The following is a 24,610-nucleotide window of genomic DNA, read 5'->3' on the forward strand; positions in this document are numbered from 1 at the left end:
CAACACCTTCTGAAAAGCATTCAGAGAGTAACACTTAGATTTGTTCCAATGACATGGATTTAGGAATACTGGACTCCCCCCTCTTGTAACAAAACATATGTCTGCTTTCTTTCAGTCACTTGTCCTACCCATCAGTCAGTGATGGCATTACAGGGGCAGACTATCCTATTAAAACAGGCAGGTGTGTACCAGTGCCTCATGTGTGTCATCACTTCAGAGGAGGTATTGGGGACACTATAGAGTCAGCTCAGGAAGCATGCACCAGTACAACATGTTGCTGCACCCACCACACAACGAAACAGCTCGGGATCCTGGTTGGCAACCCCCCCAGGCAGACACGCAGTCCAGTCCCACCATCTGGAAATGACCACCTATCTGCCACAGCCAGGTGTTATGTGGGTATCCCCTTGGCCTGGTCCAGCCACTCGGGTCATCAACATTGAGCCTTATCACCCTTGGGTAATGGCGCCACATGGACTCCATGAACAACACAAAGTCAAACCAGCGGGACCCAAGGATTCTCTGAATTGACACAGAACTGAAGGAGTCCAGTCTTCATCTCAGGTCACTGGATAGCGTCCATGTCTCACAAACAGGAAGCACCAGAACTCTAAAGACTTGGACCTTCGTCCTTTGACAGAGATATCAGGAGCACCACACACCCCTTTCCACTGATCTCATGACCCTCCATACTCTCAATCCTTCTACTGACCTCATAGGAAGAGTCACCAGAGACACGAATGTCACTGCTGAGGTAAGAGTCCAGGGATTTTAAATTCTAATGAATACCAGATACTTCCTCCCGTTAACGTATTGGCAACCAACAAAAATGCTGGGTTTTTCCCCCACACACTCCACAGTGCTACAAATTGATCAAGAATAAGGTATGATGCGGCCCAGCAGGACCAGAGTTTGACACCCATGAACCAAGGGGTCTGAGTCACATCAATTAAAACAAAGGCAGAGCAAGTTAATTGGCAGCTAAAAATGGCTCACTAATTAAGAAGATGGTTAGAATGAATACCTGCAGCCAGTGCGGCCAACCAGGACCAGGAGTTGGACACCCCTGAGATGATATGAAATGAGCTTCTTGGAACAGACGCCACCGGCAGCTAATTTGTCACAGCAGCGAGGTGGGCTGGAGTTGAAATGGGGTTGGTCTCCCTGTTCTGCTCTTTTAACTCCTTGTTAAAATTCAAGTTGGTCTCTGGACAAACATTAGACGGACCCATCATACCAACCCAATTCCAAAAAAAAAGAAAAACGAGTGATTTGTAAAATTTACTGTGACTTGCATAGACACATAAGAAATCTGACAAACAAGGGGAGACCATTCCGTCCATCAGGCCCGCTGGTTTAGTGAATAGCTAAGTTGTCCCAACCACTCATCCAGATTCTTCTTAAAGGTTGTCAAGTTTTGCTTCAGTTCCATGTCTTGGTAGTTTGTTCCAGAGTCCCACGACTCCTTCCTGGCTTCACTTTTAAATGCATTTGACCACACAAACAGCATATAAAAGACAAGGTACTTCATGTATTCACGACATTGTTTTTTTGAAGATATACGTTTGTTCTGAAACGGATACAACACGTTACAAGAAAGTTGGGATGGAGTCGTTTAGGACTAATAATGAGGTGACACGTGGAAATATCAAAGTGATGTGAAACAACATGTTATGTTATATGAGGAGCTTCCAGAAATGGTCTAGTCCTCCAAGAGCAAGTGTAGTGGAGGCTCAGCAATTATTATGGTGTATAAAATCTGTACATTTTGGTTTAATTTTCCATTATATTTTGTTCAAGACAAGACAACAGATGAACTACATTTAGGACAAATCAAGGCATATCCTCTTCCCTTACACCTCACTTTTATAACAGTTGTTCATAGCATAGTGCTAAAATGGTTTTACAGCCTGGGAAAGGATGCAGAGCCATTACCTTAGGCTGTTGATTACTTTATGGATGGACATCTGGGACAACAATTTGGTTTACAGCCTGGGAAAGACGGACATGAGGCAATATCAAAGAACTTTATTATCTGGGAAAAGATAGATTAAAAGAGTTTGAGCAAAATTCATCAATCATATTGACAGCCAACCAATCAGGTGCATTTGTTGTGAAACCAGGCATGACATTTCATAATAAATATGCCACATTTTGAAAGCAACATCAGAAGAAGAAAGTAGAGGAAGAAGAGAAACAACGATGACAGACGAAGATGTCACTGGTCGTGAGAAAAGCATCATGAACATCGATTGCTAAATCAAACGCCACCCTGGGACATTTATCCTTGACATCTGTAACTTTTTCGTAAGCTTTTCTAAAGACTATATATATTCAGACTTTCCTATCAGTACCTATTTTTTTATTATTCTTTGTTCCAGTGGTGGTATTATTATTCTTGTAATAAATACCATGCTGCTTTTAACTTGCTATGCTTTGTCTTAATCTCTATAGAGTGATTGAAGTAATAAGTTAGATTTCTTTGAGCACCTGGAGCAGCCGGACATTTGCCATTACCTCTGTGCTATGAGGTTTATTAAGGCGGATGGTGTGAGCTCCACTCAATAGTAGGGAGAGTACGAGAAGAAGGTATTCTTGGCTGATAAATGGCCTATAGTAAAGCATGCTGAGTCCTTGTATGTTTTAATATTTTCTTGGAGACCAAAAGTAATATTTAGGTCTGAGATCTATTTAAAACATTGTATGTTGTTCGTGCCGATAATAAGTAAGTCTCTTGAAGTGCTGAGAGAGTGACAAGTTGTGTTATTCCTAAAGCACTTGTGTGGTTTAAAGTGCTAGAGGTTAACCAGCTGTGTGTGTGTCATTCATGGGGCACTGTTGTGATTAGGGTCTGTGTGTATGCGTATAGCTATGTGTGTGTGTGTTCATCTTAAAGTGCAACAGTAGACCAACCCGATAACAAACTTGATGAGAACACTTACCCTTGAGAAAACAGGCAAAGGGTAAGTAGAGGGAAACACTACGATAATAAAGCAATTTTCTAACAGATGTGTCTGCAAGTAATCCAGCACTTTGAGACCAACGTTCTACTAAGACGAATTGGTAGGAATTTGGGGATTTCACCCTCTACACTGATATCATCAAAAGATTTAAGGAATCTGGTTAAATCTTGATGCATAAAGTGCAAGATCGACAACTGGTTCTGTATGTATGTGAACTTCGATCCCTCAGAACAGCTTTAAAAACGGTCATGTGTCCATAATGGACATCACAACCTGGGCTCGGGAATACTTTGGTAAATCTTGGTCAGTCAACACCATTCACTGCTGAACCCACAGATGTGAATGAAAGCTTTACTATGCAAAGCAGAAGCCATACAATGAAAGCCATCCAGAAGTGCTGCCAACTTCTCTGGGCTCCGTCCTGTCAGAGGTGAACATCGCACAGTGGGATCGTGTTTTGTGGTCCAACAAGTCAGCATTTCATGTTTGGAAGAAACAACCATCATCATGTTCACTGGGCCAAACTGGAAAAGTGTCTATCAGCATCTGACCCAAAACACAACGTCTGTCATGTTATGGGGGTGTGTCATTGCCCATGGCATCTGTGAGGGCACCATTAATACAGAAAGCACTTATTGCAGCAACACATGCTGCCGATCAAGACAGCATTTTTTCAAGGGACGTTTCTGCATTTTCCAGCAGGACAATACTGAACCACATTGTGCCCGGATTACAAGAACATGGCTGCTTAAGTAAAGAGCGCGGGTACGAGATTAGCAGTCCAGACCTGTGTGGCACACTATGAGGCTCAAAATACGGCAACAAAAACCCGTACAATTGAAGACCTGCATGATGGATGGATGGGGGAAATTCTACCTGTCAAATTTAACCAACTCGTGTCTTCAGTGCCCAAACTCTTGATAGGTGGTCTTAAGAAAAGAAATGCTGATGGGACACAGTGGTGAACGCTCAAGTGTCCCAACTTTTAAGGGAGTGTGTTGCAGTCATCAGATTTGACAGGAGATTTGACTCTGCTGCACTCTTCAGGCAGCAGAATGACCCACTGTGCCAACACGCCATGCCAGATCTATAGTACATATATAAATACTCACCAGTCAGCTCCAGAGTCTTCTGGCTTTGCTTAAACTGTTTTTCATCAGCCCTCAGTACTGGGCATGTGTGACCTGAAAACCATAAAGGGAGAAAAAGAAAGCGCATTAAAAACCAACATTTATTACTATCTACTGTCTATATATCATCTCTCTCTCTCTCTCTGTTATATAGTGCCTTTCATCTATCTATCAATATTAGATAGAGATAGATGTGAAAGGTGCTATATAATAGATAGCTCAAAAGCGTGCTTCTACTAAATACTGAGCAAAGGGTCTGAATACCTAGGACCATGTGATATTTCAGTTTTTCTTTTTTAATAAATCTGCAACAATTTCAAAAATTCTTTTTTTTGTCTGTCAATATGGGGTGCTGTGTGTACATTAATGAGGAAAAAAAATAATTTAAATGATTTTAGCAAATGGCTGCAATATAACAAAGAGTGAAAAATTGAAGGGGGTCTGAATACTTTCCGTACCCACTGTAGATAAAATAATCTCTATTTATAGAGAGAGAAAGACCCTTTTTTCTATATCCATATCTATTATAATAAAAAAAATCCTGGGACGAGATGTGACTTTTTTCAGAGAGACTCTTTCACGTCCCACGACACGAGACTTTGTGCCTAGAGATTTAACAACACCCAGCGCCAGAAATAAAAGACAAAGAGTAGATGACAAAGTAGAATGTCTTAAAAAATTCAAAAAACACTGGTGCAATACACATGCAGAGCAGGTTAGAGATAATGAAAGTACTAAAATTCGAAAGTCTCAAAAAAATGATAGTAAAGATCACATTAGCAATAACAAACAGAAATTATTACTCGGTGAAATAATGGAACAGCATAAAGAGATTGAAGATATGGACAGAGGTGACATGACAGAAGTATATAGATATTGTTTGGCTTTAAACTTAAGTCGGAGACTTGTAGATCGTCTAATTTGTGTTGCCATCAGGGAAAAGTAGTGTTTCTTCCCAATGAAGAGGCGTATCCACGAAAATTAAACGATTTATTGTTTGGTGAAAGTGAAATCCACACACGCGAGTGACAGAGACATGAGATGGCTGGCATGTAGCGCAGGCCGGGGGGGTTGATGAGCAAAGTGAGTAGGGGGCCAAGCCCCCTAGTATATATACTGTATATATTAGTGCCTTTATATATATATATATATATATATATATATATATATATAGAGAGAGAGAGAGAGAGAGAGAGAGAGAGAGAGAGAGAGAGAGAGAGAGATAGAGAGAGAGAGAGAGAGACAGAGATAGATAAATCACTGTCATTTTAGAGTATTAAGTGTTACTTGATGAGGGGAAAAAAATGAATTTAAGTGTTTTGTCACAAGGCTGCAACATAAAATGTGAAAAATGAAGGGGTCTGAATACTTTTTGAAGGTCGGGCAGTCAGTCAGTCATTGTCCAACCTAACACAGGGTCACGGGGGTCTGCTGGAGCCAATCCCAACCAGCATAGGGCACAAGGCAGGAACAAATCCCGGGTAGAGCGCCAGCCCACTACAGGACACACACACACACACAGAGCACACACTAGGGACAATTTAGGATCGCCAATGCACCTAACCTGCATGTCTTTGGACTGTGCTGTAAATAAATAAATTACCAGTTTACGTGATTTTTTTTTTTTCCTACATAAAAGGTGGGCTAGTCCTGACAGTAATAATTACATCATTTTGATCCACATTTCTTGGTGGTCAATGTGCTTGAATCAGGTAACCATCTCCTCACACTAGTGGGGGCTTCTCTCATTCCGCAATCTCCATTAAGGGCAGGCGGTCCATTTCTGTCTGAAGTTAATCTGATTTGGATTCAGCGAATGTCATTTAAAATAATGACAGTAAATGTAATTGAAGAGAGCCCCAGAGGTTAGGGCGTTCTTCTTCTTCAATGCTGAAATATGAAATGGATGTTTTGAAGCAGGCAATCCTTACTAACAAAACTAAGGAGGAACTAGAGAAGTATTATTAAGAATGAGGCTTATGAATAAACTGCATTGATAGACTTGGAATATTCAGCACTGTCAGAATAGTAAAATTAAATAAAATGTCACTTCTCCATAAAATTAATGAGCACTCTGTAAAGAGGGATGCATTGCCAAGCAGGTTTAAAAACAAAGGGGTATTATTTGGGGGCAGATTCATCTTGATTTCTTACTTTCAGGGTTAGCTAGGAAGCCAAGACCCACACAAGCAAAATATGACAAACAGAAAACAAGCCTGGAAAGGGAGGCCATCAAAAGTCCCACTCACTCATACAGCCGCACTGCTCGAGTTTTAGAGGTCCACATTAACCCTAACCTGCTCATCATTCGGTTTTGCACCAGGCACATGGAGAATGTGCAGAATCCACACAAGTAGTGGTGTGGATAGGAATCCAAATCACTGGAGCCACTAACCACTGTGCCACCCTACTTCCTTAATACCAGATATTTAACGCATAAGCTGAAGTATAAATTTGTTCACCTACTGCAGATTCACAACGTGTTCAGACATTTTCACATTGTGCACATTTTAAATGGATGCATTTGATATTTTTATCCATCAACCTACACTTGATAACTTAGAACGACAAAATGAAACCAGGTTTTGATGAAGGTTAGCAAATTTATTAAAAATCAAAGACTATAATCTCTCATTCAGTGAAGTATTCAGACACTAAATTCAGTACTTTGTAGAATCCCCTTTGGCAGCAATAGCAGCTTTGCTCTACAAGCTTTGCATGCCTAGATTCGTGGAGTTTAACCCCAACTCTAATAACCTGTAATCATTTCAGAAATGGATGGCATTTGATAAATTATTGCTCTAAATCCTAATAATAATTAGATCATTTTAATTAAGAATTAATTCCTGACTTTTGAAGATGCTATCAGAATGTTCTTTGGCCACCCTCTATTGCACTAAGCAGATCTAGATAATGAACACAAGCTTTTGTATACCGTATACACTCCCGTATAAGTCGGGTCTTGAAACCCGGAAAATCGATCATAAAATCAGACCCCGACTTATACGCCCGTTCAAAAATACGACACTTAATTTTAAAATCTTCCTACTTCTTCACATCAGTTTCTCAGACTCATTGAATTTTGTTGCAGCAGCGCAGTTACCAATTTCTTTCACTACTTCAACGACGTTTAATTTAAAACCAGCTTCATATTTTCTTCTGATCGAACACTCCATCGTAGATAAGGGATGCTCTTATGATAAAGGTGTATGAGGGTGTGAGATACAAAAAACACAAATCAGTGCAAATGTCACTTCAGAATAGTTCAGGTATTACTGTGTGGTCACGTAGGCACAATACATAGAATTAAAAAAGGCCGTGTGCTCCATGGTTACTCTCTCAGGTGGGCATTAGCAGATCAATCTCTTGGACAAATAATGTGAGTTTTCCACATTCGACTTACACGAGTGACATTATAAAATACTGGAAATTATACAGTAAAAGCGGAAGAACTTATCCACAAGTATATACGGTAGTTAATATTTGTGATTATTCCTACTTCGCTTTGATGAGGCCAGGAGAGGCTTTGGCTCTTCACACCACCACATTGGACTAGACAGGCCGATTACCTGAATGAATGGATTCTATTTACTTTCTAGTATACAAAGTATAGGGAAAGTATTGTAATCGTCCAAAGATTTGATGTCGAAATTTTGATGAATCTTGACGTTTTAGACCTCCCTCACTTTCTCGTATACCAAGTATTGGAATCCTTCAAAAATTTAATTTCAAAATTTTGATGAATTTCGATATTTTAGACCTCCCTGAGTCCGAAAATACAATTTTTGGAATTATCTGTGTGTGTGTGTGCACGTGTGTGTGTATGTAAACATGATAACTTGAGTACGTTTTCGGTCAACCAAATTTTGCATACAAGTACAAAACATAGATTTCTATAAACTTTTGGGCTATTTCCGTTAACCGGATGTGGTACTTTACTTTTCATTCATGCAGCTGCAGAGTCCGATTTATTCAACTTTACTTTTATAATAATTGTTCAATATATTATTAATGTAATTTGTTGTTGATGGTTCTTTAATGTACATCATATAAAAATATAATTCTTGTCTTGTGCTTTACTCCTCAAATATCCATCCACATATCTGAGTATACGAGGAAGTGGAGGGGAGACCACTCCCGATTTTTTTTTTTATATATTTATATTGATTTTAATTAGAAGCAGATGAACATTCCATTCAATCAAGTCAAATTTAACAAATCAAAGCAAAAATCAACTCCCACCCAAGAGAAAGAAGGGTGCCAGCAACTAGAACTACTCTATAAAAGGATTCTGGGTATCAATTAATCAAACCCATTTGTTCATTTCAGGGTCACACTGGCCAGAGTCAATCCCAGCAGCAATATGCATGAGGTGTAGGAATCAACCCAAATCTGATCAGCAGTCCATAAGAAGCTCCATTTATAAGGGATGAATTTGGAGCAACAGAATACAATCACAGTTATAATTCTCTCTTCATCCATTTGGCTTCTCCATTGCAGTTGTGAGAAGCTTCAGCTTGTGCTGGCAGCATCAGCCATAAAGCAGAAAGTATCTCATAACTGTTAATGTTCAAATTGCTGTAGTTGTGTCCCAGCCAGGGTTTTTTTTTCGGCTTTGACCCCCATGATGCCAAGATGGCTCCTGTCTTCTCATAACTTGTTAATGGACAAGTCAGGCGGTCAGAATGGACTGTCAAAATTATAAATATTTGAGATTACATTCTGTTGCTCTAAACTTGTGCCTTTTGAATGAACTCCAGGATAGTCTGATACACAGTTTAGGGACTGGTTTGATATTTATATACCCAAAGTTGCCGAGATATGATCTGACACCCACAACCCTGAACTTCAATAAGCAAATTCAAAAATGAACAAAATGGATAGATGCACAGATGTATTCACCGTCTACTTCTTTTTGTTTAACGTGGCCTACGAAAAGAACTGCAAATGTCACCCTGCCAATCATTAGAATGAGTTAATTGGCACAATTGGGTTTTGAACCAGAAGGGTACGGCAGAGGTAATTAGAAGTGCTGAAAATACTGACACACGTGTTAAAAAACTTTGATGAGTGGGCCGCTGACCTCCTGCTCTAAACTTGGTAACTTGAGCAACAGCAGATTGCTGAAATGCTTCACTGGCCAAATATGCACTGCAATGACGAGGAGCAAAGAAAAAAAAGCAATGCAAGCAAAAAGCAAAATATTATTTTATTTTATGTATGAGCAGAACTGCACAAGCATTCACTGCCATTGATTAGATGATCACAGAAGACTGGGTGAGGTCCTGCCATCTGATGGTCTTTGCCACCAAAACCATTTCCATAACGCGTTCAGCAGAGTATCCTCTATATCTATACACACCCACGTAAATAAATATATAGATATACATACATACACACATCTGCGGTGGGTTGGCACCCTGCCCAGGATTGGTTCCTGCCTTGTGCCCTGTGTTGGCTGGGATTGGCTCCAGCAGACCCCCGTGACCCTGTGTTCGGCTCGCTTCACTCGCCTACCCCCGGCGTTGGGTATCCTGAAATACATTAGTCGAGCTCGTCTTGGAGCTGTGCCCGCTTTGCTTGCGGCATTTCAGACGCACGTTGTAGGCGCCCGAGTTAATTGAATTTATCCAGGCGGGCTCATGTTTGTATATCCGTCAGTCGCGCTCGTTCGTTTTGAACCCGTGCCTGCTTTGCTTCCGCAGTTTCAGACGCGCGTTGTAAGCTCCTGCGTTCATTGATCTTATCCAGGTGGGTTCGTGTTTGTATCGTTGAGCTGTATTGTGTTTGAATTCGGTGTAAAGCATTCAGCGGTTTGTACAATCCCAAGCAGCACATTATTCCTAACTTCACTCCACAGTAGTGCCACTCACAATATGGCGGTGACGCCTGCGCCTTCCGTAGTAGTGCCACTCACAATATGGCGGTGACGCCTGCGCCTTCCGTAGTATCTTTGTGGACCTGTGGGGCCGCTGTAGCCTCTTCCGTTTGAATCTGGGCTGCAGCGCAGAATCCTCTTTTTTGTATGGCTGTGTCGTTAGTCGTTAGCTATGGGCGCGTTGTTGCTTCATTTCTCATTCACGTCAGTTGAACTCTTTCATTTTTGGGCCGTGACTCCTTCGTTCGCGGTGGATACGACTTTGCGTGCGGTTTATGAGACGCGCGCTGTACGCGCCTTTGCAGTATGTCTCATGGTCCCATCGCCGTGTACCTGCGTCCATGCGTCCATGCCATCCGGTTTACCATTCTCAGTTAGTAATATGGATATTATATATATATTCATAATCATATATCTATACACACACACACACACACACAAATAAATATATAGATATACATACATACATATACTGTATGCACACATTATATATACTGCAGTTTGTTCATCCGAGTTTCCTCTAATGGAAGGAATGAGCTCTTAAACCAGACCCCTACAGAGCACTAACTATATTTTTATATATTTTATATTCATACCTATAAATATATAGGCATACATATACTGTATCCCCGTGACCCTGGAGTTAGGATATAACGGGTTGAATAATGGATGGATGGACATATACTGTATATACACACATCATACGAGTCACGCATGTGCACCTCTCTTGTTCTGCCGAGGTAAGTGACACCACTCTAGTATGAGGAGGGGGTGCTGTGTCACCGACTAAATCTTTCACCTGCAGTTCTGAGAAGATGCCCAAGGAGGATGCCTAGCCCTGCCCAAGGTGCCCAAAGCAGGCTCTGCCCTTTCCATTCCAGATGCCATAAAAATGGGCAGACCCATCCAAGGAAGGTGGTATCTCGCTTTGACTGTCCCTCAGTGAGGGCAAAGTTGCCATTGAAAGAGACTTCATGCCAATATAAGCTGACTGGTTTATTTTTTTCTTCTTGCCAATTAAATGGGGTTGCCCAGTTGGTGCCCCAATGCTCTCCCTGACACTCCTTGCAGTCTTTCAAACCAGTCACTTTGTCATAGAAGTCACTGGATGGCTGCCAACCTGACTGGGGTGAATGGATCCTTAACCAGCCTGCAGGGCTTGATAAAGGAAGGAAATGGATGGATGGGCATCCTGACTGGGTTGATCAGTAGTACCTTTCCCCAGTTGAGAGGTCATTTATGAGGGGAGAACAGAAGGAGACTGTTTACTGGGGTTATTTGTTCCCTCAGTACACTGGGTGGCAATGATAAGGCTTATGTTTGGAGATCTGTGGGGCTGTATGGGAGTCGTAGTTTTTGCTGGGCAGCCCTATTGGGGGTCCTCGGGTGCTGGCAGGGGTAGCTGCTGGGAGCAGGCTCCCTTATTATGAAGAGGATCCACTGGACCTGGACGTGCTTCCAGGTGACAATCCTGCTTCATTGGACGTACTACGGGGTTCTTGTTGAAAAGCAGCCAATTTCCCTCATCTGGAAAGTCAGAGTCAGGAGGAGGAAGAGGTGGACAAGACTTGCTAGGAGGAGAGTGAAGGTGGAAGAGTCCTGAGTGATTTACCAGGTGATGAAACCCTATAAAAAGGTATTTTGTTTAATAAAAATATCTTTCCCTGAACCCATGACTCTCAGGTTTGGATGTGTCTTGCTGTTTGGGGTGCAGGTGCAGGTTATATATACACATGCATACACACACACACACACACACACACACTAATAGATATTTAATAAATATACTGTGTGTGAGGGCAGCACGGTGGCGCAGTGGGTAGCACTGCTGCCTAACAGTTAGGAGACCTGAGGTTCACTTCCCGGGTCCTCCCTGCGTGGAGTTTGTATGTTCTCCCCGTGTCTGCGTGGGTTTCCTCCCACAGTCCAAAGACATGCAGGTTAGGTACATTGGCGATCCTAAATTGTCCCTAGTGTGTGCGCGTGTGCGCCCTGAGGTGGATTGGCGCCCTGCCCGGGGTTTGTTTCCCGCCTTGCGCCCTGTGCTGGCTGGGATTGGCTCCAGCAGACCACTGTGACCCTGTAGTTAGGATACAGCAGGTTGGACACTGACTGACTATACTGTGTGTGTATTATATATAATATACACACACACATGAATATTATATATCTATCTACATCGCTTTATCTCTCTCTATTATATCTATACAACCATATCTATACACACACATTATATTATATATATATATATATATACATATATACATATACATATATATATATACACATATATATATATACATATATACATATATACATATACATATATATATATATATATATATATATATATATATATATATATATATATATATATATATATATAAATATAAATTCCCTGAGTGCGTCCAGGTGTCCGTGTGTGGGTGTCTTCTGGTGAAGTGCGCATGCGCGGGGCACGGTGCGATGCGTGGTATTACTGTCAGAGAAAGTTAGAGGCGTTTTACGGAAATACAAACCAGTATTACTGCGAGAGGAAATTAAAGGTACACAATACAGTGACGCATATTACAGCCACATACAAGCCAGTATTACTGTCAGAGGAGATTAAAGGCATATTACCGACGCACACGCCTGTATTACCGACAGAGAAAACTAAAGGTATATAACGGACGTACAAGACGGTATCCTTCAATAAGGGCGTGCACAAAAAGGCGAGCCCTTATTCGCCGCGCTCAGTTGAGGTTGCCCTTTTGAAGCTCGCCTTTTTGTGCACTCCCTTATTGAATAGAGCCGTACAAGACAGTATTACTGTCACAGAAAATTAAAGACACACAATACACGGCGGCAGCCCACGAAGAACGGTCAGCTCAGCAAGTAAACATCAACAAAAGAAAGGCTGAAAGACAAAGAAAAATACGACCAACAAAAACAATGAGGTCAAAGTCCCTTGCCATTTAATATAGACTGTTCCTACTAATGTTTATGCACTACTGTTCTAGCGCCCGTTATTGTAACGGACTAAATGACTAGTATATATTAGTGTGTGTGTATAGATATAGATGTATAGATAGATATAATAGAGAGAGATATAGATATATGTAGGTATATATATTCATGTGTGTGTATTTTATATATAATACACACACACACACACAGTATAGTCAGTCAGTGTCCAACCTGCTGTATCCTAACTACAGGGAGATAGTATATTATATAAACACAGTATAGATATATCTATACACACACTTATGTATCTATAAGTATGTATTTATATACAGTATATATAATATGTCAATATACATCTATATATCTATGCACACATACACACACACACAGTATATACAGTAAACGTGTTTGTTCTCCAACAGGCTAACCGACTTGTCGAGAGTTAAGGCAGCATTAAACTGGCCTTCTTATGCTTTACAATCGAGATTTTTTACCCAATGGGTCAAAATCCCAGTAACAGTCAGTTCTGTCAGTGTTCTCATTAATGATATAATTCAGCAGCAACTCATCACAGGAGCAAGATGAGTTTAAATGGGCGATGCGGTGGACTGGCACTCCAGGTTGGCTCCTGCTTGTTACCCATTGCTTATTGACACCAGTACCTTGGGAACCTGAACTGGATTAAGTGGGTATGTGAATGTTATGCCATTGCAAGGTAAGAAAATGAAGGCAGAAACAATTTATAGTCAAGAGTAGGTGGAGAGGAAAAGAGAGCAAGAGAGAGAGAGAGAGAGAGAGAGAGAGAGAGAGAGAGAGAGAGAGCGCAAGCTTCTTCAGGCCAAGCCAAGCGTCAGTCTGTGCCAGCATTAGTACTGTACCTGCTCTGTCAGTGACTGCCATGCCATTGCTGAGATCACTGGCATTTGCCACCCAAAACAAAACTGCCCATACAGCTACAGAGTGTCTCATTTCTTCTTTGACTCATGTGAACAGTATTCCCAGATATCTGTAGAAAAGATGAGAGACAGAACAGGAGACGTGAGCGGGTTATTTTCTGCAGCTCTGATGCCCTTTATTTTCCTCCCACCAGAGTTAATTCATTTCAGTAATGAAAAGCAGCATTGATTTTTGTATGTGAAATATAACACATCTATTATATTATATTGTATTCTATCCATCGATGCGCCCGACTAAGCAGTGAGTAATGTTTTGTGAGTAATGATACACTGTGATTAAGTTACGCCTGACAGAGACAGAAGCCGACACGCTGCGCATAACGGTGCAGCTCTGAAAGATAAATGACAGCCAACGACATGTGATCCACACAGTCTGAAAAGTTCAAATAGTTCCTGCTCTTGCGCCTCACTAATCTATCAACCACAAAGGTACTTCTAAGTGGAGAGGCTCACTTTGGAAAGCTGCAAAGTAAAAGAGAAGAGGGGAGGGGGGTAGCCATTAGGGGGAAAAAAACATGCCGGTTACACTCGGCAAGTCCGACTTCTCTGCATGTGATCGTCCAGGCAGTCTATTCCTTGTTTCAAGTTTCCTTTATTCAGACCAGCGTCTTAGGAGCACGGCTGGATTAAGGTGGGTGCTATTGATGCTGCAGCATTAGGCCCATTCCTGAAATAGGCCCAGATGAAAACAGACGAGAATTTTCCGGAAGCTGAACAGTTTTCCTTTGTTATATTAACCTCAAAATAATTCTTACAATAAAATTTAGAGTCCGACTTTCGGACAACTAGACACAGCGTTACTTATTATTCAGTTACTATTGTCCTTTGCACTGTGACGTAACTATAACGTCGTTGTGTTTATTGTTAACCGAAGATTTCAAGTTAATTCTATCAATTTTACGTTAAACAGTTTACTTAGTAATTTAGCTGCGTGTTTTGCAATATCTTGGGGATTCTTGCCACTTTATTATTGTTCGGTAAGTGCCACGTAGTAAATTTTTCACCTTGAAAGTTAGTTGTACAGTAAAAATCGATGGCTGGTTAAATGGTTATCTGTAAAGGTAAAACTAAAAGCTGGCCCGCAGGCCCGGCATGGATGTTTAGAATTTTTAAAATCCTGGACAGGATTCTGGTCTATTATGAAATTTAAATCGTGGACAAATTTTTACCTTCAAGAGCCTGAACTGAGTCACTTTGACCCAATGTCTCTGCAAATTCATTTTTTCTTACTCGAAAGTTTGTGTATTTCATTGTTAGGTTTTCTGCATTAAGTGCACTTTTCAGACAATTGCTATTGAATGTTGACGTTACATAGTCTGATGTTAATCTCAAGTTGTTACGATACTATGTCGTTATTATTATTCATGTTCAATAAAGGCTGGCTGGTTGCGTCGCAAGCAATTAAGGCTCCTTGGTCGGTCGGAGTGCGCATGTACGGCGAGTGTAGGATGCACATGCACCGATGCCGAGAAAAAATAGGCCTTTTTTGCGCTGCAGCATCAGGCCCAATTTCGTCTTAATCCGGCCCTGCTTACGAGTAGAAGCATGCATTCTTTACACAAGTTCTATGAATTTATTTCTTACTAGCTGTTCCCCGCGACTCCACCCAGGTAATCGCGAAATGGGACAAACTTTAAAAATTCAATTAAAAATTAAAAATAAACAAACTTCGGCCAAGCGGAAGGTAGGTACACTCCAATGTCAAATGTTGGCACTGTATCTGATCGTGTTCAGCACTGGCGGGAGAGTGTCCCCCACGTGGGGAGAAGAGCACGTGGTTGTGATATCTCTGGCAATTACCAGGTACCCTCTAAAAAACACAAGTAGCTGTGATCTCTCTCTCAAAAAACGTCAAGCATTACTCCTTAACAAGCTGTAGATGATAATGTCTGCCGAACAAACGGGTATTGCTAGCATAGTGGAGCCAAGGTACACTCCAACAGGTGGAGCCCGGCAGCTCTCTCTGGGATTCGCATCAATATAATCGCTCCTGCAAGCAAACTATAGCACTTGGCACGATGAAAGAAGTTGCAAAATCAACTGGAACGTTCAAGCAAATGATAGAAAGAAAACTAAAAAATAACAATCTAAACCCATTAAGTAGTTCTCTCGTGAAAACCAGACATTGGATTCTCTCTCTCTGTCTATATATTTTATTAGTGGCCTTCAGCTCGATCCCGAGTCATGGCGACTTGATGAATGATCTGTAGGAAGATAGGTCATGTGCAGGTCTAGATAGGTCCACCGCCGTTATTGGGATTGTGTCAAGACATCGAGTTGCTGGTTTTCCTCTTCACCTTGTTCCTTCTGTTCCTCCAACCATGATATCCTTCTCCAGTGATCTCTCTCTTTGTATGATATGTCCAAAGTATGCAAGTCATAGCTTGGTGATCCTTGATACAAGTGACATGTCCAGCTTGATTTCTTCCGAAATTGATTGGTTTGTTCTTCTGGCCGCACACCCAACCTACCTGGAAAGGGGTCTCTTTTTGAACTGCCTTTCCCAAGGTTTCTTCCATTTTTTCCCTACTGGGGTTTTTTTTGGGAGCTTTTCCTTGCCTTCTTAGAGAGTCAAGGCTGGGGGGCTGTCAAGAGGCAGGGCCTGTTAAAGCCCATTGCAGCACCTCTTGTGTGATTTTGGGCTATACAAAAATAAATTGGATTGTAATTTTATAGTTTTGTTGCTGATGGCATTAAACAGTTGGTACAACGCTGGGAAAATTGCATTGCAAAGGACGGTGACTATGTGGAAAAGCGATGTTATTTGTTTTTGAAATTCTTAATAGAGTTAAAAAAAAAAAAAAAGAAAGTGTGGAAACGTTTTGAACGTCCCTCGTATTATTAAAAAGCACTTTTTTGATTTTTACCTTTCCATAAACTGCAATTTAATTCTATCCATAATAAACTCAACATGTACAGAATTATCACACACTTCAATTAACTTGCAATCTCTGTTAATCTTGACTCTTCTCAGCTTTCTTTTACAGTTTTTCTGTGGTGGCACCCAATCAAAGTCCTGTGTAGCCCCCCGTGATGTTTGAATAAAAGCGGATACTCCAACCTGCCCCGAGACTCACTGTGTCTTTTTCTCTAAGATAAGGCCCTAAAATAAAACAATAAAGAACAACTTGAGAATATTTACATTCGGCAGAATGCCCAGTGAGGGCTGGGTGGTCTTTTGGGCTGGAACCCCCACAGATTTTTATTTTTGGAGTTTTTCCTTTTGTCTACCCTAGCCAGCTGGCCTTATCATTGGACCATCATTTCAAAACTTACAAAAAAAACAATTCTATATTTAAAGACTCTTCTCTCCATATCATTCTCCCAATGTGCAATATAGACCTTAAGTCAACCAGTGCAATTTGTACATTTAACCAGTGCAATTTGTATATTTTGTAAAGTACTTTTATTACTATTTGGTTTGTTATTATTGTCTCTATTCTTGTCTTTTTAACTCTTGTGCCTCACACTGAGTCAACTGCACCTTCAAATTTTGTTGTTCCTTTGTAAAAGTGACAATGACAATAAAGATCTATTATATAGTGCCTTTCACTACTGTCTATTATATAGTGCCTTTCACTCCTGTCTATTATATAGTGCCTTTTACTCCTGTGTCTGTCTATTATATAGTGCCTTTCACTACTGTCTATTATATAGTGCCTTTCACTACTGTCTGTCTGTCTATTATATAGTGCCTTTTACTCCTGTGTCTGTCTATTATATAATGCCTTTCACTACTGTCTATTATATAGTGCCTTTCACTCCTGTGTCTGTCTATTATATAGTGCCTTTCACTCCTGTGTCTGTCTATTATATAATGCCTTTCACTACTGTCTATTATATAGTGCCTTTCACTCCTGTGTCTGTCTATTATATAGTGCCTTTTACTCCTGTGTCTGTCTATTATATATAGTGCCTTTCATATCTATTATATAATTAAGAGATATGAAAGGCACTATATATCTATCTTATGCAATTGTGCATGGTTTACTTTTTGCATACTATTTATGCATTATTTTCCTGATCTAGTTTTAATTTGTTTTTCCTTGCATGTAAATTACTTATTTGACATCAATTTCTTTGAGTTACGTCATGTGTAAGAAATGTGCTATAGCAGGGGTTCCTAAGCTCGGGTCTGGGGACCGACCCCCTGTGGCTGCAGGGTTTTGTTCCAACCAGATTCACAATCGCCGATAATAATCGATAACAATTGATCTCATTTAATTAGCTGGTCTTTTTTTTACTCTTCTCTTATTCTGCATTCATTAAAAAAAAAACGGTAAATATTTGTTTTTTCTAAAGCTATAAATGCTTAACTCTCTTTGTTGTTTTCCTGTGTAGTTTGCTCCCTTCATTTAATCCTAATAATGACAATTAACAAGCAGCATAGCAGACACCTAGGACGATGACCGCAGCAATGATTTCAGTGTCAGACCCGTTGATTAGTAAATAATCGATTAAAGAACCAGAACACCTGAAAAAGCAGAATGAAGACTAGGTTGAAAATACTGTTAACGATTTAAAAAACGACATATTCCCCGTATAATTGCTTATTACACTAATAAAAATCTACCAAACTTATAGTTTGTAATTTCTGCATTGACTCCAAAACACAAACTGGGAAATGAAAACTCAATTAAGCTAAGACTTCAACGATAAACAAAGTTAGTAAGAATAAAAACCTGCAGCCACAGGGGGTCCCCAGGACCGAGTTTGGGAATCCCTGTGCTATAAACATAAATGTTGCTGTCGTCACCTAGAGCTGGGGTCGCCAGGTCCCCACCGTGGCTGCAGGTTTTCATTCTCACCCTTTTCTTAATGAGTGACCTGTTTTTGCTGCTAATTAATTTCTTGTGAATTCATTTGAATTGACTTGTTTTTTTAAGATTTGTTCCTCTGAATTTCTTCATCATTCCTCTGAATTGCGGAGACCTTTACCTTTCTTCCACCCATTCATTATCCAACCCACTATATCCTAACACAGGGTCACGGGGGTCTGCTGGAGCCAATCCCAGCCAACACAAGGCACAAGGCAGGAACAAATCCTGGGCAGGGTGCCAGTCCACCGCAGGGCACACACACGGGACAATTTAGTATCGCCAATGCACCTAACCTGCATGTCTTTGGACTGTGGAAGGAAACCCACGCAGACACAGGGAGAACATGCAAACCCCACACAGGGTCACCTTTCTTTATTTTCAGATACTGTATGATGGACACCAGTTGTTTTCGCTCATTTTGTATCTCAGGATTGTTTAGCTGCTAATTAAAGAAAAAGAAACAATTAAGGGGTCTGAGTCTTCAAAAGAAGTGAATTAGCGGTACAACAGGGCACTCATTAAGAACAGGGTTGGAACAAAAACCTGCAGCCACTGCGGCCCTCCGGGACTAATGTCACTCAGCCCTCCATCAACTTAGAGGAACGAGTGCCAATCTTTGGTGGGTCGTAAAGTGTGTAGTTTACATTCTTCTCTGGTAAAGAAGGCACAGAAGCGGCTCGGCTTCTAAAGGATGCTGAGGAAGGCCAGCCTGTCCAAGCAGCAGTTGGTGCCCATCAATCGCTGCTTTGTGGAAAGCACACTCATCTGTGGCATCCTGGCATAGTATGCTGGCTGCTCTGTGGCTGACAAGAAGGCTCTTCAGAGAGAGTATTCAGATCAGCACGAGAATTTACCAAACACCCAGTTACCTTCACTTGAGGACACATGCAGAACTCAATGTTTAGGAAGGGCCACAAAAATCATTAGGGACCCACCTCACCAAGACCACCACATTTGTACTCTTGTGTTGTGGTTCTGTTAAGACGCACACTTCCAGACGACTGAAAAGCTTCTACCCGAGTGCAATCAGAGAACTGAATTTACTTAAATTACTGTTTACTACAGGGGTCCACAGCTCTGGTCCTGGAGGGCCGCAGGTTTTCATTCTAATCCTTTTCTTAGTTAGCGACCCTGTTTTTGCTCCTAAGTTCTTTTGAATTCATTTGAATTGATTTCCTCTTGAAGACTCAGACCCCTTAATTGTTTCTCTTTTTCCTTACTTAGCAGCCAAACAATAATTGAGATACAAAATGAACCAAGATACATTCCATCACCAGGTTTCCTTTTCCTCCTTCCAGATGTCACGCCAAGCACCCTTCCTGCTGTCACCCTTACTACATCTGCTGTAGTTTCCCAGCTGTCTGGTAATTCTTCACCACCACCCAGTGCCTGTCTCACCTCCTCCCTAAACTCAACCTTGCAGTCTTCCTTTTTCAACTTCCACCATTTGATCCTTGGCTCTGCCCTCACTCTCTTCCTCTTCTTGATCTCCAACGTCATCCTACAGACCACCATCATATGCTGCTTAACTACACTTTCCCCTGCCACCACTTTGCAATCTTCAGTCTCCTTCAGATGAACTCTTCTGCATTGGATGTCATCTACCCGTGTTCATCTTCCTCCACTCTTGTATGTAACCCAATGTTCCTCCCTCTTCTTAAAATACATATTCACCACAGCCATGTCCATCCTTTTGGCAAAATCCACTATCCTCTGACCTTCTTCATTCCTTTCCTTGACACCATACCTACCCATCACCTCCTCGTCTCCACTGTTCCCTTCACCAACATGTCCACTGAAATCCGCTCCAATCACCACTTTCTGTCCCTTGGGTACACTGTTCATCACTTCATCCAACTCAATCCAAAAAATCTTCTCTCTCACCCATTGCACATCCAACTTGCGGTGCATATGCACCAACAACATTCATCATCACACCTCCAATTTCCAGCTTCATAATCATTACTCTGCCTGACACTCTTTTCACCTCCAGAACACTCTTGACATACTGTTCCTTCAGAATAACTCCTACCCCATTTCTCCTCCCATCCACACCATGATAGAACAATTTGAATCCACCTCCGATCCACCTGGCCTTACTCACCTTCCATTTAGACTCTTGCATGCACAATATATCAACCTTCCTGCTCTCCATCATATCTGCTAACTCTCTCCTCTTACCAGTCATACTGCCAACATTCAAAGTTCCTACCCTCAGTTCCACTCTCTTTACTTTCCTCCTCTCCTCCTGCCTCCGGACACGTCTCCCCCCTCTTCTTCTTCGGCCAACAGTAGCCCAATTTCCGCCAGCACCCTGTTGACTAACAGTACTGGTGGTGGTTGTTGTTAACCCAGGGCTCGACCGATCGGATATGGAAATTTGTATTTTTGTCCGCAAAAATTTTACACCGGATGCCCTTCCTGACGTAACCCTCCCCATTTATCCGGGCTTGGGACCGACATGAAGAAACACACTGGCTTGTGCATCCCTTGTGGCTGGGTTTGAGTCGATCATACAATATCTGACAATAAAGAAAGATGGCGGTCTCAGGAATGCTGATCTGCTCAGGTCACCAAAACATTTGACCAGAGCTCTTAGAAAAGAGAAAAAAAAAAAAAATCAACAATTTCGGAAATGTCTGCTATTGCACAACAAGAGCAGCGACAAGCCATAGAATTAAAGAACGGGTTGAATTAAACGACAAGAATCAGAGCCTAATTAAATACAGTCATATGAAAAAGTTTGGGAACCCCTCTTAATTCTTTGGATTTTTGTTTCTCATTGGCTGAGCTTTCAAAGTAGCAACTTCCTTTTAATATCTGACATGCCTTATGGACACAGTAGGATTTCAGCAGTGACATTAAGTTTATTGGATTAACAGAAAATATGGAATATGCATCACAGCAAAATTAGACAGGTGCATAAATTAGGGCCCCCCAACAGAGATATGACATCAATACTTAGCTGAGCCTCCTTTTGCACATATAACAGCCTCTAGACGCTGTCCTCCTATAGCCTCTGATGAGTGTCCGATTCTGGCTGGAGGTATTGTTGACCATTCTTCATACAAAATCTCTCCAGTTCAGTTCAATTTGATGGACAGCCTGCTTCAAATCATCCCATAGATTGTCGATGATATTCAAGTCAGGGGACTGTGACGGCCATTCCAGAACATTGTACTTCTCCCTCTGCATGAATGCCTTTGTAGGTTTCCAACTGTGTTTTGGGTCATTGTCTTGTTGGAATATCCAACCCCTGCGTAACTTCAACTTTGTGACTGATGCTTGAACATTATCCTGAACAATTTGTTGATATTGGGTTGAATTCATCTGACCCTCGACTTTAACAAAGGCTCCAGTCCCTGAACTAGCCACACAGCCCCACAGCATGATGGAATCTTCACCAAATTTGACAGTAGGTAGCAGGTGTTTTTCTTGGAATGCGGTGTTCTTCTCCTGCTATGCAAAAGCGCTTTTTCTTCTGACCAAATAACTCAATTTTGTCTCATCAGTCCAAAGCACTTTGTTCCAAAATGAATCTGGCTTGTCTAAATGAGCATTGGCATACAACAAGTGACTCTGTTTGTGTCGCGAGTGCAGAAAGGGCTTCTTTCTCATCACCCTGCCATACAGATGTTCTTTGTGCAAATTGCGCTGAATTGTAGAACGATGTACAGATACACCATCTGCAGCGAGATGTTCTTGCAGGTCTTTGGAGGTGATCTGTGGGTTGTCTGTCACCATTCTCACAATACTGCCCATATGCCACTCCTGTATTTGTCTTGGCCTGCCAGACCTGCTGGGTTTAACAGCAACTGTGCCTGTGGCCTTCCATTTCCTGATTCCATTCCTTACAGTTGAAACTAACAGTTTAAACCTCTGAGATAGCTTTTTGTAGCCTTCCCCTAAACCAGGAGACTCAACAATCTTTGTTTTCAGATCTTTGGAGAGTTGCTTTGAGGATCCCATGCTGTCGCTCTTCAGAGGAGAGTCAAAGGGAAGGAAGCACATCTTGTAATTGACCACCTTAAATACCTTTATATCTCAGGATTGGACACACCTGTCTATGAAGTTTAAGGCTTAACGAGCTCATCACACCAAGTAATCAGCATTGAGCAGTGACAGGCATTCAAATCAGCACAATGACAAGGGGACCCAGATTTGTGCACAGCCGTTATTCACATTTGATTTAATTTCATACAACTAAATTCTGCTTCACTAAAAATCTTTGTTCGGAAAACACCGCAGAACTCAGATGTTCCTAGGAAATGAAAGACATACCACTGTTATCTTTATTGTTGAAAGGAGAGTCAATTATTATGCAGGCTGAGAGGGGTTCACAAACCTTTTCATATGAAAAATAATTGGTGGAGTTTGAGGCCCCTTCACTTCACATTTCATTTCTGTTTGGGTGCCATTTAAGGAAAGAAATGAAGCAATTCAGAGGAACGAGGAAGGGGAACAAAATTTTAAAAGACAAGTCAAGTAAAATGAATTCAAAAGAAGTTAATTAGCAGCAAAAATAGGTCACTAATTCAGAAAAGGGTGAGAATGAAAACCTGCAGCCACTGTGGCCCTCCAGGACCAGAGCTGGGGGACCCCTGGTTTACTGCATCTAAGTGCCATCTTTCACTGTCACCCATGGCATCAACGGGACAAAAAGTGCAAGATCTCGGCAACTCATTGCAATCACCATAAAATGGAACTGCTCCACTATTTACATGTTTCCACCTTCAATGTTTTATCATTTAATATTAATGTACGTGTGTAGTGGAGTCTGTTTTTGATTCTGTTTTCATAATATCATATCTACCATTCAGGGGACACATTCAAAATGCTGTTGTACATCTGTGCAATGACAATAAAAAGGCATTCTATTCAGTTCTCTCCGTGATGTATTTTCTTATTTACTTTCTTTCCAGAAATTGCACGTTTATTTGTTAAGATTAACCAGCGACTCTAATTTTGGCCGGCGTCAACGAGCCTGCCTGTGTATGTGAGTGCGTCCCGCTGCACTCTTAAAAATAAAAACAGACCAAAGTGGCTCTTCGAAGCGATGCCAGAGAACCATCCACACAAAGGGTCGAGAAAGAACTTGCATCATTTTAGATCCGTAACAGGTTTTGTAACTAACCACAAACAGATCAGAACATTTGTAAAATACCAGTGGGTTATTCATTTTAAAAACCGACTTTATGACATAGAATGAAATGGCCAAGTTCAAGTTTTCTTGCTCTGCTAGTAGTATGCCAGGTAGCCTACCATGCAGTAAAGGTTTCCATTTTGTCCGCATATTAGGAACCTCTTCAAAGCCCCCAAAAAACAATTTCATATGCACAAGACCGTCCCCAGAATGAAATGGCTCTGTCAAGCAATGGTTCTAGGAGGGAACCTCACCACCCAGTAAAGTGCAATCCGACAGGCACACGTCTTACTTTTAGAATGTCATTGGGGGATACAACAGAGCTCCATATTGTCACACATGCACATCAGGTGTGTGATGCCCACCCAGGGCCAAGAGGGGACACTGCTGCTAACTGTCTGATCTTTTTCTTCCTCCACAGACTCCTATACAGTACAGTGCCCTCCATAATGTCTGGGACAAAGACACACTTCTCCTTGATTGACCCCTCTGCTCCACAGTTTAAAATTACAAATCAAAAAAGATTTAGACATCGTGATTAAAGTGCACTTTCATTTAAGGGGATTTGCAGACATTTCAGTCACATGACACTTTTCAACACCGTCCCCATTTCAGGGCACGCACAACGATGGCAGGTCTGTTAAAGCCGTTGTCATATTTAGCACCTTGTCGCGTACCCCTCATGTGCAATGACTGCTTGACGTCTGTGATTCACAGACGTCAGCAGGTGCCAAGGGTCTTCTCTGTACTCTACTGTATTCGGTACTCAAA

The 24,610-nt window shown here is 41.4% G+C and overlaps 1 protein-coding gene across 1 annotated transcript in view; it reads right to left on the bottom strand.

Annotated features, from left to right (window-relative positions):
- Positions 1-24,610, bottom strand: part of LOC114665759 (collagen alpha-1(XIX) chain) — a 192,583-nt gene that overhangs the window by 155,723 nt on the left and 12,250 nt on the right. Inside the window, exons 2-3 of the mRNA XM_051919255.1 lie at positions 13,799-13,926; positions 4,076-4,147 (exon numbers count right to left, since the gene is read on the bottom strand). Coding sequence (XP_051775215.1) covers positions 4,076-4,147; positions 13,799-13,889 — 163 coding nt within the window. The 5' untranslated portion in view covers positions 13,890-13,926. The remainder of the gene's footprint in view (positions 1-4,075; positions 4,148-13,798; positions 13,927-24,610) is intronic.

The sequence above is a fragment of the Erpetoichthys calabaricus genome, chromosome 15 (assembly GCF_900747795.2).
Source record: "Erpetoichthys calabaricus chromosome 15, fErpCal1.3, whole genome shotgun sequence".
NCBI lineage: Eukaryota > Metazoa > Chordata > Cladistia > Polypteriformes > Polypteridae > Erpetoichthys > Erpetoichthys calabaricus.